Source organism: Setaria viridis, chromosome 9 (genome assembly GCF_005286985.2).
Source record: "Setaria viridis chromosome 9, Setaria_viridis_v4.0, whole genome shotgun sequence".
NCBI lineage: Eukaryota > Viridiplantae > Streptophyta > Magnoliopsida > Poales > Poaceae > Setaria > Setaria viridis.
The window spans coordinates 37,506,813-37,523,348 of record NC_048271.2 but is presented as its reverse complement, the minus strand read 5'-3'; the positions used below and the strand labels follow the sequence as shown (position 1 = coordinate 37,523,348).

General features: G+C 45.6%; 1 protein-coding gene, 1 long non-coding RNA gene and 2 pseudogenes across 2 annotated transcripts; 1 reads left to right on the top strand and 3 right to left on the bottom strand.

Moving 5' to 3' along the window:
• Positions 1–2,777: 2,777 nt before the first annotated feature.
• LOC117839828 (uncharacterized) lies at positions 2,778–4,390 on the top strand. Its single transcript, XR_004636895.2, has 2 exons — positions 2,778–3,551; positions 3,636–4,390. It is a non-coding gene; the product is annotated as an uncharacterized lncRNA (long non-coding RNA).
• Positions 4,391–6,055: 1,665 nt separating this feature from the next.
• LOC117836514 (rop guanine nucleotide exchange factor 3) lies at positions 6,056–9,623 on the bottom strand. Its single transcript, XM_034715959.2, has 8 exons — positions 9,230–9,623; positions 8,210–8,590; positions 7,996–8,112; positions 7,740–7,894; positions 7,528–7,602; positions 7,134–7,442; positions 6,711–7,049; positions 6,056–6,532 (listed from the first exon to the last, which is right to left on the bottom strand). The coding sequence occupies exons 2-8, from the start codon at positions 8,529–8,531 to the stop codon at positions 6,398–6,400; spliced, it is 1,452 nt and encodes a 483-aa protein (XP_034571850.1). The 5' UTR covers positions 8,532–8,590; positions 9,230–9,623; the 3' UTR covers positions 6,056–6,397.
• A 1,288-nt stretch (positions 9,624–10,911) lies between these two features.
• LOC140221432 (uncharacterized) lies at positions 10,912–13,035 on the bottom strand (annotated as a pseudogene).
• Positions 13,036–14,140: 1,105 nt separating this feature from the next.
• Positions 14,141–16,324, bottom strand: LOC140221196 (protein FAR1-RELATED SEQUENCE 5-like; annotated as a pseudogene).
• Positions 16,325–16,536: the final 212 nt, after the last annotated feature.

Here is a 16,536-nt window from a genome sequence, read left to right as displayed (position 1 = left end):
AACAGTGGCAGTCTGGCAGAGAGAAGAGGAGGAGTGGGGGAATCGTGGAGAATTTTTGCAATGATGGATCCAGCCCGTATGGCCCAACTATAAATAGGATGAGGTTTGTAAAGGGGTCCGTTTTCTTGATCTTGGCCCGTCTTTGCCATGGATGGGCTATGGGCCCTGGAGTGTGCATCTCTCTGAATAAAAGACCAAACTGAACTGATTAGCATTCAATTTGTATGCTTGTATGCTTTTTTTTTCTTCTAGAAAGGAGAGGGGTCTTTAACTTTTTTTTTTTGAAAACTGTACAACGGGGAGGCCCCAATGGAGAGGTCTTTAACTCATGAAACTATGAAATGATGAGGTATACAATATAATCCATATGATAAGGTTTCTCCAAATCCAGAAAGATTTGTGAATCGCCCACAAACCTAATTACCGGGAGGGCAATCAAAACGAAATGCACACAAAAAACAGGCCGCGACAACATCAAGCAGAACGCATCGCCATGCGAAATGCAATGCTGCAAAGTGGATTTTTGACGCATCCAAACCGCGCAGGAGGTGTTGACGAGACATTTTTTTCGACGAACTTAAAATATTTTTCGACGAACGTGTTGCCGAGACATGATTTCAGCAGTCGGCAGCCAGCAACCCTTTTCGACGAACGTGCTTCCGAAGGATCAGCAAAAAAAAATTTCGAGAATACGCTCCTGCTGCGTGTCCAGAAGGAAAAAAAATGAAAGAACGTTGGTTTACAACGCGGATACTAGGCACACGCATATGGATAGGATAAAACGTAAAAGAAATGGACTGTCTTTTTAATGCAGACAACAACTCAGAAAGGTAGGATGAAATGGGGTGGGTTCATGAAGATTGCAGGCCTACAGTCGACCACTAAAGGAGGGCCAAGTGCTTGGCGCCTGCAGCACGTCATAATCTCTATCAGCAGCTGCCCAAGCAACCTCGGCGGCTTTCTATTGAAAACTAGCGAGGCCATGTTTAGTTGCTCCAAAACTCCCAACTTTGACACTATGCAAAAAGAAGATTCTCCATCACATCAAACTTGTGGTACATGCATGAAGTACTAAATGTAGACGAAATCAAAAACTAATTGTACAGTTTTGTTGTACTTTGCGAGACGAATCTTTTGAGCCTAATTAGTCAATATTTGGACAATAATTCACAAATACAAACGAAACGCTACAGTGTGCTACAGTGCTAGCACAGTGAATTTGCACCTCCAACTTTGGGCAACTAAACAAGATCCGAATTGCGTTCCTTCCAGATGCTCCATGAGACAAGCATGAAAGCCGAGTCGAGTCCTCTCTTTCTCAAGGAATTCAGGTCGTTTCTGCAGTCAAACCACCATTCAGTTATGCTTAGGTGCAGCGCTGGTGGTTGCCTCTGAATATTCAGAGCGGGAACTGACAGCGCACGAAGAGGTGGCTTGCCATTTCTGTGTCCTGACACAAAGCACAGGCGTCATGATCCTAGATTCCTCGCCGGCACCTTCTCTCTGATGTCCATAAACGATCTTTTAACAGCGAGCCACATCAAGGACCAGCATTTGAAACCATGGCAAATTGACAGGACCATTAGGAGGATCACCACGATGATGACGGCGAGGATAATGGTCAGCCAGATCTTCTTGTGTTCCGGTACCATCTCCTGGGCGCGCCCAGCTGCCTGGAGCCACCGGCCACGGCCCTGCAAAGAGAAAGAACCAAACAATTTCCATCATCCCTGTGTTTTCAGTACTTGTCTGACATTGGTTGAAAACAAAGGTACTTCTCCAGTTCTCTGGCACAGGTATGTCACTGAATAAAAACCAAGCTGAACTGATGATGAGATATCAGATATGGAACTAGATGTTTCATCTTTTAGGCCTTGTTTAGTTTGGCGAATTTGGGGGTGCCAAATTACTGTTACAGCACTGTAGCACACTGTAGCGTTTCGTTTGTATTTGTGAATTATTGTCCAAATATTGACTAATTAGGCTCAAAAGATTCGTCTCGCAAAGTACAACAAAACTGTGCAATTACTTTTTAATTTCATCTACATTTAGTACTCCATGCATGTACCGCAAGTTTGATGTGATGGGGAATCTTCTTTTTGCATAGTGTCAAAGTTGGAAGTTGGGAGTAACTAAACATGGCCTTAATATGGATATATCTTTCACTTTTGACAAGTCGTGTACTGATCACTGAAACAAACTCAAGCTAAACAGAACACTGCCGGACAAAAAACGGCAGTGAGATTTCACACGAGATGTCAAAAGACCCAGGTGATCTGCAGTAACTTAACAGGATGCACAAATTGACCCAGGCCACTCAGGGGATACCATCACCTGCTCAATGTTGTCCACAGGGATGCTTGCAGCTTCAGAAACCTGGGTGTTTTCACCTTGGACAGCCTAGCTAGTGACTCCATAAATAACGTTGATCATATATATTCATATATAGGAAGGACCGTGGAATCTGCCGGCCGGCATGGCTTGATCATACCCTGCATCCAGATATAAGAGGCCGTAGAAATCTGCCGGCTGGGCGGATCAATCGGAATATGCGACGAGCGCCACTTGTTTTTATATGTAGTACGTAGGAGTATTAGTTAAGTTAGCACAGCTCAGAATTACAAACACATGAGTTAAAGCAGGCAAAATGTTAGGAACTGTCGAATCTTTTTTTATGTTATTAAACCCTGTGTGTGTGCAAGTCTTTGCTATTTTTGTGTTCCTGATCGTTATCGTCTTCGATCAAGACTTCACCAGATCGAATCGCAGTAGTTCTATGCTTCGAATGCGCTTGCCGTTGCTGGCCTGGTGCGATAGTTGGCACCCATGGCCCTGCTCGCCAGCGTCAGGTTCTTGCTGTCAACGTCGGCCTGATCTAGAGCAAGGGAAGGCAGCAAAGCATGAGGAAGAACAGAGAGAGGAGTAGTATTTGGTTTGTTCATCAAGCATGCCTCGCCCCCTCGACGCTCCAGAGTTTATATCTATCTATACAATATCTATATCTATCTATACTATAAAATCGAAAACAATTAAAAATATTTCTTAGCCAGATCGGGTCCATCGTATCTCTCACGTTGGACCCGCTGTCGTGTAATCTCACGTTGGACCCGCTGTCGTGTAATTAAGGGAGTGGATATGATGCCGACCCATGAAAAACGCGAGTTAGAAAATGTTTCTGCCGAGAACTTTTTCCACGGCGATGGACGTTTACCCGCCGGCGTACCTACGTCGTCGCCCACGCATCCAATGCCCCGATTTCTTTCCTAAGCAGATGGGTATAGTCCGTCAATCACACGCTCATTGCCTTGGTTTTTTTCCCGTCCCGATCCGTCCATCCCCTCCCGATTCGTGCACGTTGCTACGCCGCCGCCCGCCACCATGGGGGAGCCCTTAGCGCCGCTGCAGGAGTTGGAGGCGGACCTGCGCGACCTTTGCAGTCCCTCCGCGAAGGATGAGCCGGACACCGCGGCAGCGATGGACCGCGCAGGGGAATCCTAGCGTCATTGGAGGCCGGATCCGGAGGATTCCGCGCAGATTGATACTCTGGCTAGGTAAGTCAGTCGTCCTCGAGCTAGAACGTGACGATTTGTGAGTTGTGATTGATGGATTTCATTTTTGGATTGGTGGCCGTGCAGTGAGTTGAGGACAGGTGGCTGTCCCTGTTCAGGTTCAATAATCTCTAAGAATCACCTATCAGTGGAAGGAGAAGCACAGATAAGCACCTTGATTACTAAATCATCGTCAGGTGATCATATACATAAAGGAACAGTAATGGTCAATTCTGTTGCAGTTCTGTGACTCAGTGGCAGTTTTGGTCGAACACAGCAGTGCTTCGGCCGCAAAGAGTTTGGTTCAGTGCAGCTTGTTCGGTGACGTACAGGAGGTGGCTGATGTTCATTCGGGGGCAATTCTGCCGGCGTTTGAAGTTGGAGGTGAAATTGTCGGCCAAGAGCTGCTTCCGGACAAGTATCAGTATCGCGCAGCATATTCTGGGGAAGGTTTCCTGTGTTCGGGCGGATGAAGTTCAGGAAAAGAAACAGAATCAAAGCTTTGGAGAATAAACCAGAGTTCGTGTTGCTACCTGAGGACCGTCAGGATCGCTCAACAGTGTGTCCCAAATATGAATAGTATGGCAAAATTGAACTCCTGGGTCAGCAGCAACGTTACATCTGAAGGGATAGAAAAGGATCTCCACTGAAATAAATTCTTCTTGATTAATGATGATGCATTAGTGCAGTTGTTTCTTCTCGGCCAGTGCATAGAGCCATCAGGATTGCTGGTGTGGGCGACCTTCAATGTATGGCCTTTGTTTGACCATGAACCATAAAAGAAATTGTTAATAGAAAAACCTGTTCTGATTTGGCTATAAATTTGAAACGGTTTGAGGGTACTCCTTACTTTTCCATATGATTACTACATTGTCCGATCAACTTATATAAACTCATTTATTTTGAGACAATGGAAGTGCATGCATAGCTAAAGAAATTTTTTTTCATCAATTGTTGTATATTGAATGAGACTTTCTAATGTTTAATTTTTTTTCCTGCACTTTGTTGAGAAATTGTGCAGATAACATTATTTCAAGTGCTCTCCAATTGAACTTAAATTGATTGTTGGTAACTATTCTTAGTTCCTGGATGCATCTTGGAAAAAACATAACCTGTGTTGTAAACTACCAAAGAGATTTGTCTTATGAAGTAGTTACCTTATGTAAAACCAATATCTTTGAGAAATGTTACATATATGCCTCCTTTGGACGACTTTAAACTGATATACATTCATAACAAATTTATAAATTGATCTTACATATATAAATGCATAGTTTTTTTTTGCAGCTTTTGTTTTTGGAAAAGAACGACTCGATGATTTGCTGTTCCGGCCAGTGGCCTTTTGGGGCACCAATTCAGATTTGAACAACCTTTTCTCACTTGGATGACATCGCATTTTCTGATGACATCAGTATGTGCACTTGAAATTCACAAATAAGTTTCGACTTTCAGCAATATCCTGAAGAAACCTAGCGAAATTTCACCATAAATCTTATGTTCTTCCTACGGAACCAGACTTGGTGATATTTTTTATGGACAGTAGTATTGGTCAAGCTGCATTTGATCATGCTCAAGCCTTTAAAAAGGTATTCTGTTGATACATTGATTGTTATTACAAAAATTGATGGTCGTGTGAAAGAATTTGGTGACCAAGAAGATGATGGACACGTTAATGAATGTACAAATGATTTTCGATTGTGTACGGGGATAGTATGTTTTTAAAAGACAACGGGTCAACAGGGTACAAACATAAATCCTTTTTTACAATATTTTATAAATCCATTTTTACAATATTTTTTAAAAACACCACTTATTATATACATCCCTATTACATTAGATGGCCCATTATGGCCCAGATACACGTACACTACTATTTTCTACCTACCTCTATCTATCTCTACGCCGAAGCCCAGTAGACTTGACCGGCCCAGTAGTACCGATGCTAACAATCTTGAAATTCAATTCCCGTGTTTTTGAAAATGAAAAGGTATATAAGCACACGAGTTCAGTTTAACTGATGGCTTTATGCACATTTGTTGGCTCCACAAAGCACGATATCTGAAAAATGCAAAATCTTCTCACTGATGGATGATATATTCAATGTTCACCTAAACGCTAAACAGTAGTCGTTCGGTCACCCCTCAAGTACACGTTTTGTAAGATTGAAGTAAAATTCATACTTATGCAAATAAAAATTAGAATTTTTGATATTTCATCATCCAAATATAAAAAGTTACAAAGCTTAAAAGTCAAATTGACTAAAGATCTAATCATAGATTGGGTGTTACTAGTTGAGGGTTCTCAAATCAAATAACAAATGCCATGTTGATTCACAATTAGTTGCAGTTCATACTTTCCTATCGCCTAAATATTGTTTAAAACGGTCTACTCGTCGTGTAAAACTGTGTAATCACCATTTCGTGTACACCGTTTATATCGTGTAGGATCAATTTTTACTGTGCAAACAGATGAACCGTGTAATCACCGTTTAGGCTTTACACGCCGTGTAAACGGCCCACACGGCTGTGTAGGCGAACACTGGGATATATTACAGGGTTCAAGTCAGTTATAGCTACCGGACATTGTGATGCTTTTACCAGCCTGCATGCTGCAAAACTCTTATAAGGACGGAAGAGCTCAAAGTAAAAGGACAGGAAAAACAAAACACACTCCATACACATTCACTGTAGGTCAGACATACTCTGAAATCTGCATTCTTGCAAGCTAGAGCTCACATCTCCATCAGGTCAGTAAAATCACCCTACTACCTCTACTGTTACGTTCTTTTGCAACTTCACCAACAGTCATCTAAAACCTTTGCTGGGAAGCTTCAGTCTAGGCTGAAGAACTCAGGACTTCAGGTTATCACTCAGTTTCCTAATCGTCTTGTCGGCGAAAAGAACATCATCGATCCATGAAATAATGTTGAAAGCCAAGCTCTCCAACACCCTTGAGTAGCTCTCCAAGATTGCTTGCCCAACATCCTGCAAAAACATCAGTTCATTCCATCCGATCAGATCAGGAACAGAATTTCAGTGCTTACAAGTATGGTATGGTACATGAGCGGATGGACAAAAGGAAGATGAAAATAATGCCAAATATGATCTTGTGCGCTTGCCAATTTGATCAGGAATTCAGGACAGCCTGCTCTTGATCTGTTACCTTGTTGAACTGGATCTTGCTCGTGTCCAGGGTGGTCTGCGACAAGCCAGGGAACCGGTGCTTCAGGCAGAGCAGGAGGCTCTCGGCCCTGCCCGCCAGCGTCACGTTCTTGTCGTCGTCGTCGCCCGCGAGCTCCTTGACCTTGCTCCATGGCAGCTTGCCGTGGCTCCCGCTTGCCTTGCGACGCCACACGTACATGGCAGCCTCCACCCGGTCGGCCATCGCCAGCGCGTCGTGCTCCGACGAGATGTCGAGCGTGTCGAGCAGGAAGTCCGGCGAGAACTTGTCGGCGCCCAGCATGACGCGGTACACCGAGTCCCCCACGCTTGCCCTCCCACTCTGCAAACCATGAAGATTTCAGCATGAGACAGAGGGAGGGAGGGAGGGAGATTTGTGCACTGTTCCATTGGGATGGCTTTGTACCTTTGGGAGCACGGCCATGAAGGACTCGGGCACCTCCATGTCGCTGAGGACGCCGCTGTTGATGGCGACGGCGGCCTTATGGATCTGATTGGCGCAGTCGCGCTTCTTCTGCAGGTCCTTGCACGCCTTCTCGGTGAGGCCGGTGTCCGGGACGCAGGGCACCGGCAGCCACCACTTGTCCTCGTTCCGGTGAACCGACTTCCTGAATGACGACGACATCGCTGACGAGGACGATGTCACCGAGCCGAACGACCTCGTCCCGGCGTCCGCGTACCAGAATTCCGCCTTCTGGAAGCTGTCCAGTATGTCCTGCACCATCGCGCATTCTTGAATCATTTCTGACTGTTGCCAAGCAAAAAATCAATGGAGTAAAAGTAATTGGATCTGATCTTACAATGAGCATGGCGTCGAGCTTCTCGAGCGCGGGCAGGTTGATGTAAATGTCCGATCTTGGCCTGGTCGCCATGACCTGCACGAATATATATATATATATCGAATTTGATCAGACATGTCGATGCAAACAGAGAATCCATGTTTCTTGGAAGTTGGAACTGAATCTTGCGAGAAGAAATCCATGGATAAACAGGAACAGTAATGATGCAGCACCTCAACTTTGGTCCCATCGGGCAGAGTCTGCGTGGACGGGTAGAACTCGACGATGTAGTCGCAGACGGAGAGGAGGCAGTCCATCTCCCTCCTCCACATCGCCTTCTTCCCCGCCGGCAGTGGCTCCAACTTGTGGCAGCTCCCGAACACCGTCGCTGCGACAAACCCGTTGAACGACATGTCAGTATCGATCGATCAAAAATGCCAGAACACGAACTGTTTGGAGTCTTGGCTGCGTTGCCCCGTGCTTGCATACCGTAGAGGTTGGTGATGGCGTTTGAGATGGCCACGGCGGTGCAGACGCCCTTGCCGCCGCCGGACATGTCCTCGCCCAGCAGAAGCTTCGAGAACCTCTCCTTCACCAGCTCCATCTCTGCGCATCCCAGGCCGAGCTCGCGTTAACCAAATACGCGACACGGTGGTATCGATCGATCTGGGCCAAGGATCGGCGTAGCCGCCGTGGGACGTACCGTCGTCGGTGGAGCGGCGGTCGAGCACGTCGGCGCGGGGCTTCATGCTGAGCCGGCTGAGCGACGCGGCGGCGGAGGCCGGGGACCGGTCGATCAGCTTGGCCATAGCGGCAGCCGGCTCGAACGGCCCGCTGTGGTCAACGCTGCTGCACTGCTCCGAGAAGGACGTGGACACGTCGGAGACGGTGCGGCTGAGGTTGCCCGCCGTGTCGACGAGGCTCCGCGTCGACGGTGACGAGCAGCACCCGCCGCGCTCCCCGGCGGCCCCCGCCTCCGAGCTCTCGTCGGACACCGAGACCGACGAGCTGCTGTCCCTGTCCATGGCTGCCTCCTCGCCTCGCGCCTTCGCCGTCACGCTCCCCCTTTCAGTTCAGTTCAGCACTGCACAAGACAAACGGAACACGAGATGGCTTTATAAAGGCCTCGCTCAACTGCGGCGATGGACACGACAAATCCATCGAAACGGGAGACGCCGGCGCACTAAACCAGAGATAATTCGCAGGTTTAAATTTGAACCTCCGTGTCGTGTTCCAGCAGATGTATTTTTCAAAGCTTTTTTGTGCTTGAGTGGATGCGAGTGCGACAGCGCTGAGAAATTTAGGAATAATTTGGCGAAATGCCGCTGTTGTTTAAACCTGAGCTCTGCTGCTTTTGAGGCGATTGTGACTCGTGAGGCGACTTCATACTGAATCATGGCTATATCATGGCATGCAGATAAAGATGCAGAACGATTGAAAAAAGGGATGAGACGGGGGCGAAAAGAACGCCGCCTATAAAGATTCAGATGCCTCTGCCTTTGAACCGTCTTTAGATGCAGAAGACAGAGCCAATTTTATTTTCGAATGCTGCAACGGCGCATGTCAGTATGTCACCCTCCTCCTCATCTCCCAGATGCAGAATTGCGGAAACATGGAAAGAAACAAGCACGCCTTTCGTACTGCCAATGCTCGCCTGCCGCAAAGATGGAACAAAAAGGAAGGGATGCTAAAGATGGCAAGCAAAAGACTGGCCCTTTCTCACCTTTCCTGACGCCGATTTGATTCCTACGACCTCCTCCTTGCCATGCATCGGAGGCTCTCGCCAGATCTCCTCAGGGTTCTGCCCCTGCCCCTCCTTGAAATGCCCCCTCTGCCTCAACAACCTCCTCTGTTCTCTGAGAGAGACTCCACGAAACTTTGGCAACGAGATGCAGCTTTGTCCTTGAGAAAGAAATGATGATGAGTGGGAGGTAAAAGGGTGTGTTGTTTCGAATCTGGCTTGGTTTTGTTGTGTTATCCTGGGCGTGGATAGTGGTCATGCCAGGGGAGACATTGGTGGTTTACGTTTATTTTACTCGCATCAGGCGTGGGATGGAAGTGTATGTCTACAAAAATCGCGGCAAGATTACGGTTGCTTCAGGAACATGCGTGGGAGAGCCAGAACATACGGTGTACCATACGATAGTCAACCCTGCATTACTGCCTTACTGGTTGGATGGAGTACGTATTAACCTTTTGGATCTGTGAAACAGTTCGATTTGTTCAGAAAAAAATAGTATCCTTGTCTAATGGACCCTGGCCCACTTGTCAGCCTCACATTAGTTGATTTAATTTTCCAATGCCACATTTTTATAGTGCCGCCAAGATATAGCACCTCCCATGTTACTACTAATATATAATACAAAAAAAGTTTGGTAAAAATAGAGGGATTTGGCAACCCAACCGAACCAAAAATAAAAATAAGAGAAGGTAAAGTGACAGTCCGTTAAAGAATTCAGGGATCGCAATGCTTGGGGGACAGGATTGGTGAGGTGACGAGCAATCATGCATGGCCTGATGAGCTGTGTGTGATAGTGTAAAGAAAGGATTAGTTAGCGGTTAGTACTAGTCGTATCGCAGTCGCAAAAATGACGGTGCAATGCGGCAACGCCAGCGCAAATGAACCGTGCGAGGGGGGGCCCTGGCCTGTCCCAGCAGAACAGATGGGCTAACCACCACAACCAGCCCTGCAGGCGCTGCTGGTCACCAGATTGGCTTGCAGCTTGCAACTGGAGGCCGGCCGGGTAGGGAGGTGTAGGTCCAGAGGCGGGCGCAGGATCTGGACTATGGGTATTCAAAATTGGAGATGGCAAAAAAAATTTTTTGACAGAATAAATTATAGTTTCATAACACAGAATTAAGTGGTAGCATCATTGATTAATAAAATTGATCACAAATTGAAATTGTCCAGCTACTAATGATCAACATATCAAAGTGGCAACATGTGAAATAAATAGAGGCTAAAACAATAAAATGGTAACAAAGATTATAACTTACAAGCTATAGGATAACTTTCCGTTCTGCCATGCTTTGAAAATGAGCGATGATGTCCTTATCCTTAGCTTGCATGAAGAATTCCCTTTCAATCAATGTGACCAAGCAACCATTCAAATATTTCTGCCCCATCTTACTTCTTCTCTTGTTCTTTATCAAATTCATTATAGAAAAGACTCTCTCAACACCAGCCGTTGCAACAGGGAGAACTAGCACCAATTTGAGAAGTTTATAAACAATTTCATACCGAGAAACCTTTCCTTGTTTAACTAGCATCATAGACAACTCTGCTAGACTTCTCAAATTTTTGAAGTTTTCATCATTTCGGACATCATTGATATAGTGGTGCAACTGAAAATGAAGCTGGTGTATTTCTTGAAATTCAAAGTCATGTGGATAGAACCCAGCAAGCTTAACCAAGTTCTCAACATTAAAAGCAGAAAAGGAATTGACTGGACTGAATGATGCCATGCATCTAAGTAGCTCTGTGTTTACCTCATCAAACCTATTATTGAGCTCTTGAACTTGTCTATCAATGACACCCAAAAACATATCAGCATGAAACCGGTGATAATTAATAGCACCTCTGTAGAACTGCCTTGATCTTTGCATAGGAATATACTTCCCATTCATGTCAACAACTTTAACATTGTGCTTCTCACAAAAAGAAGTGACCTTGGTAAGGAATTCTTGCCATCCAGAATCTTATCTCAAAACATCCAGTTCTACCTTTGTGAACTCCAGAAGATCCATTGCATTTACGATATCTTGCTCCCTCTTTTGCAAAGCATTGCACAAGTCATTTGTGTATCCAAATATTTCATTCATCAAGTGTAGCAGAAAAACAAACTCAAAGGACTTAAATACTGTGAGCATAGTTTGAGCTCCATTAGCCTCAGCCCCTTTACTTTCATTCCCAATCCTAAAGAGAACTTTCTTGATTGAAGGATACAAGAACATAACATGCATTACAGTTCTGTAGTGAGATCCCCATCGTGTATCACCTGGCCTTGCTAAGCCCATCTCTTGATTCAATCCTTGCCCGGTTTCAATTTCACCCAATTTCAATGCTTCAATCATGTATTCAGCTTGAGCAATGCGAAGCATGCGGATCTTTTTACAAGACATCCCTAGAACATTCAACAAATAAGCAAGTTGCCCAAAGAACCAATCACAATCAGTATTCTCCTTAGCAACTGCTACAAGTGTTAGTTGAAGTTGATGGGCGAAGCAATGAACATAATAAGCAGAAGGGGACTCATCCATAATTAGTTTCTTCAAACCATTAACATGACCCTTCATATTACTAGCTCCATCATACCCTTGACCACGTACCTTGGATAGGGGCAATTGATATTTGATAAGTAAGGATTGAATTGCTTCTTTAAGGGTCAATGATGTAGTATCTTCAACTTGGATAAGACCTAGAAACCGCTCAACTGGTTCTCCTTTTTTATTGACAAAACGCAAACAAAGAGCCAATTGTTCCAGTAGGTATGCATCACTTGACTCATCAGCAAGAATTGCAAAACACTCATCACCAAGTTCATCAATGATAAATTTAGTTGTTTCATGAGCACAAGCATCAATGAGTTGTTTCTGGATCTTGTGATCTATCATCTGACAATTTTGTGGTGCATTCTCTAGTACCACCAGATTAACCTCTTCAAAGTTTCCTGCTAGCCATGCTAAAAGTTCCCGAAAATTCCCCTTGTTGAGTGAATCCTTTGTTTCATCATGACCCCTAAAAGCCAACCCTTGACGCAACAGAAATCTTATGCACTTAAGTGACCATGTCAAGAGAGCTAGATACTTAGCCTTGAACTGTGCAGTGTTTGATGCCACAGATTCACGGATTGATGCCTTAGGTCTTGTGAACAATCTATATTTCTCTTCAGCTTCACTATGAGCACTATCGATAGCACCAACATGCCTATGAATTCTCTTTTTCATATTCCAATTTCTAAACCTTTCAACAACAAAAGCATCTCCACCAGAAAATTTGCAGTTATCTTTGAACAAATAGCAAACAAAGCAAAATGCAGCATCTTTATCCACACTGTACTCAATCCACTTAAATTCAGCAAACCACTTATGTTGGAAGCGACGCATACCTCCACAATCATGTTGCGGAAAAGCATCCCTCTTCATCTTTGGTTGACATGGCCCCAATGCAATGTATGCCCTTCTAACTGAATCTTGGTCATTGACATCATAGCTTGAGATTGGAGCCCTCAATCCAGGATCATGCTCAATGCCATAATCATTCTTATCTTCATCACTAGAATCATTTTCTTCCACAGATATGGATTCACCATCTTCTGTTGTACCGTTCTCTGGAGGCTGGTTGGATCTCATTGGTTCATGTGGTACCGTGCTTGTTTCACTACCACTCTGCCCTTGGAATAACACTAGTTGCATTTGGCTTTCATTGCAAGATTGATTAACATTCTCCGGTTCGGGTTGTCTCTTCTTTGCAGCAGCCCTTGCCATGAAAATCCTCAAATCAGTAGCGGCACTACCCTTCCTCTTCATGGTTCAAACCTAAAAGTTACACAATTTCACATTGAACTAAATTCATGAGCATCCACATTTTGCAAGTTGATGTGCTATCCTAATTTGACAAACAATTGAAAATGCTCACCTCAATTTCACAAACAATCAGGAATAGCAGTTCACAAAATCCTCAAATCAGTAGACAGTAGGAGACTAGAAGCTCGACTCGACCGAATGGACAAAATCCTCAAATCCCCAGCCGCGGGCCGCCCACTGTAGCGCGCTGCACGACCGACTGCGCGCCCGCCGCCGGCCGGCCGCCGGCCCGTGCCCGTCGGCCGCCTCTCGGGCGCTCGGCTCGACGGCTCCAGGCCGTGTGCGCGCGCACTGCGCGCCTGCGCAAGCGCAGCGCCGCCGGCCGCCCTGGCGCCCTCGGCCGCTCGCGCTAGGCGGCTCGGCCGCAGCCCGCGCCGAGCGCCGCTCCGGTCCGGCGCCGCCGCCGGCCGCCGCCGCCCGGCCGCCGCCGCTCGGCACCAGGCGCACCGCAGGCGGCCGGCCAGGCGCCAACCGTGCGCGGCTGCGCGCGGCCGCGCGGCGCCGGTGCGTGCAGGCCGGCCCCCGCCCGCCGCCTCCTAGCCCGCCAGCCGCCGAGCCGCGGCCTCCCGCCTCCCGCCGGTCCGCCGCCGCCGCCGGACCCGGACGCCGCCGCCGCCGCCGGACCCGGACGCCGCCGCCGCCGCCGCCGGACTAGGGTTCCTGCGTGCGTGTGGATGTGCTGGACCGTGGTGGCGTGGTGCGTCCGTGCGTGTGGATGTGCTCACGCGTGGGCCGCAGATGGGCCGTGGGGTGGGCCGGTGGGGGATTGGGGGGGGGGGAGTCGCATGCGCAGCAGCGCAGGCCGGATGGGCCGGATGGCCGGATGGGCCAGTTTTTGTGTATTTTTGTTTTTTTCATACATATACCAAAAATATACTATATATATGAAATTTTTTTGCAAAAATAATGGGTATTCAATTGAATACCTTTGAATCTATGTGGGCCCGCCCCTGCCTGCATGGCCATCGCGAAGGTCGTGGAACCGATCCAGTGATCGAACCAGAAGCAGGTGGAAGCCCCGTGACCCAGGATCACCGAGGTGTTCTCCCTAAAGGTGCTTGTGCTCCACCACTGCCTCTTGTCCATGTACAACATCGCCAAACTGAGATGTAGCTTTGTTTTCTATCCTTTTTCTAGCTTTGTGCTTCTTATCGAGCCAGTTTCTTTTTCGTTTTGAACTTTTTGTTTGGACATCATTTTTCTTTACGTAGGATTAATCAAGGATGTCAAGTGTGCTGTACATGAATCCTGAGAAGTGCTTGTACTTGTATTGACTTGAAAAGTGCTTGTACTTGAATTGACCTTTTCTGGAATTTCCTTACCAAGGATGTCAAGTGTGCTGTCCACTAACATTATGCACTCAGGAGAGTTAGCTGCTTGGTGTGCCAAATTGAGAAATTTTGTGGGGCATATATTTGAACCGAAGCATAGCATCCATCTTAGGATTTTCAATTATGTTTCTCCCTTGGTTGTCTTGTACAGTTATAGTCCGTGCTTTCCTTGTCCAATGCTTTAACACGTATTGTGGTGGTTGATGAATGTATTGTGGTGGTAGATATTCATCAAATCAAGAACCTTAAGAGCATGGCTACACAATATCCCAATTCTATGAAACTGCCTGCAGCTGCATACAACCGTTTCCTTCAAAGATCACCGACAACTTTATATTCCTCCTCATATGTAAAATCCCCTACTAGATATTCATTTCTACCATCCAGTGCTTTGGTGCAAGCTGCCAAGGATCTTTCATATTGACCTTGAAAAGCTTCAAATATAATAGGTGTGTACAGCTTGCTAGCCTGCACCAACATAGGTGGCGGCCTCATCATACATATTTTAGGCATTTTTTTCCTTGAATCAAATTCTGAATTTAGTTCATTATTCCTTTCCCTTGCACCACCCTTTCAAAATGTTTAAAGAACTGGATGATATCAAAATCCGATTTGAAATGGATTTTCAAGTCATTGTTCATACTCTCACTCAATTGTGTACTTCTCATTCCTAATGTGAAGACATCCGTCATATAACATTTAGCCTATTTTTCTTTCAACTTGTAAATATTGTCTAACCAAGTTTGCTTGCTCACCTTTTGCCTCATGAGGTTAAACTTTTGTTCAAATTCTGCAATGTCTTCATACTCAAATATGCATGCACTAAAATTCGATAGAATACTGGGTTCCTCATTCTCCTCCTTTTTCTTCTTCCTTTTCCTCTCTTTCTTCTTCTCTCGACTCTTCTCCATTCTATTGTCTTCGATCTCCTCTTCATTCTTCTCTTCATGTAGATGCTTGACTGCATTTTGCATGATGTGAAAGGTGCTTAATCCATGCCATGCTTCTGTAAACACTTGCGAAACTGCCTTCCCCATTGCAGCATCTTGATCTGCATAGAATATTTTAGGTTGTTGTCCATTATGAGATTTTAGAAAGGTCTCAAACAACCACTTGAAAGATTGAAAGGTTTCATCATACATGGGAGCAGCCCCCAAAACAACACCAAAAGGCCTACTCTCCTTGTTTGTTCCAAAAGTAGTGTCAAAACTAATGACATCACCAAAATGTGCATAGTCCATGATCATTTTAGCATCAGCCCAGAATATGTTTGTTATCTGTTCTTCATAATCCATTTGAGTGCATATTGGAATGATGGGTTCTCGGCAATTTTGTCATGAAAATACTTGAGCATGCTACCTGCTCGGCCGTATGGCATCTCTCTTTGACGCTTGGTCCACAAATAATTCTTATGATCACGAAGGGTGTAACTAAGATTGAGTGGACCACCAACTTGAGGACTAGCCAACTCATGTGCAGCTTTTGGTCCAATTCCTGCATCATCTGCTGTTTCAATTTTAAAAGCTTGTAAATCTGAAATTTTCCTTTGTGGCGCCATTAGATGCAAGGTTGCTGGCAGGTGTAATGCGTGATTGTGTTCCAAAACCACTTCACTCACTTTCAAATTTCCTTTTTCCCGCTCCATTTTAAGATTCATGTGAACTTGACAATCAGTTCTAGTTTCAGCTCGAGGGCACTTTGTTAAATGATCTCTTTTGTCTAGCAACCGATGACCCTCATTTACACAAACAAACCTACATGATGTAATCTTGCCATCACGCTTTTTATTTGTATACCTTTTTTCTAACCTCAAAGCCCTTCTGCCCGCTGTGGCTACGCCAAAATGCCCAAGCTTCATCAGAATTTTTAAATTCCATGCCAAGGTAAGGCACCAGGCCGGGGATCAAGCTTCATCAGAATTTTTATAATCAGGAAAGAAGGTTAACAAAAGAAACACCAATAGCACGGCCACCGCGCTGGTTGGAGACATATACAATAGCTCGTTTAAATAACATCTTCTAGGAAAATATAGCAACTCGTAAGATATGAGACAATGACACGGAGACATCAACTAAATAACATCTGAATCGAGCTGAGTTCTAGGAAAATATAG

Excerpts from the sequence above, each read along its gene's own strand:
- LOC117836514 (XM_034715959.2), bottom strand. The coding sequence starts at position 8,531 with ATGGACAGGGACAGCAGCTCGTCGGTCTCGGTGTCCGACGAGAGCTCG. Across the intron at positions 7,603-7,739 it reads CCGATGGGACCAAAGTTGAG|GTCATGGCGACCAGGCCAAG; the intron begins GTGCTGCATCAT and ends ATATTCGTGCAG. Across the intron at positions 7,443-7,527 it reads AGCTCGACGCCATGCTCATT|GACATACTGGACAGCTTCCA; the intron begins GTAAGATCAGAT and ends GCGATGGTGCAG.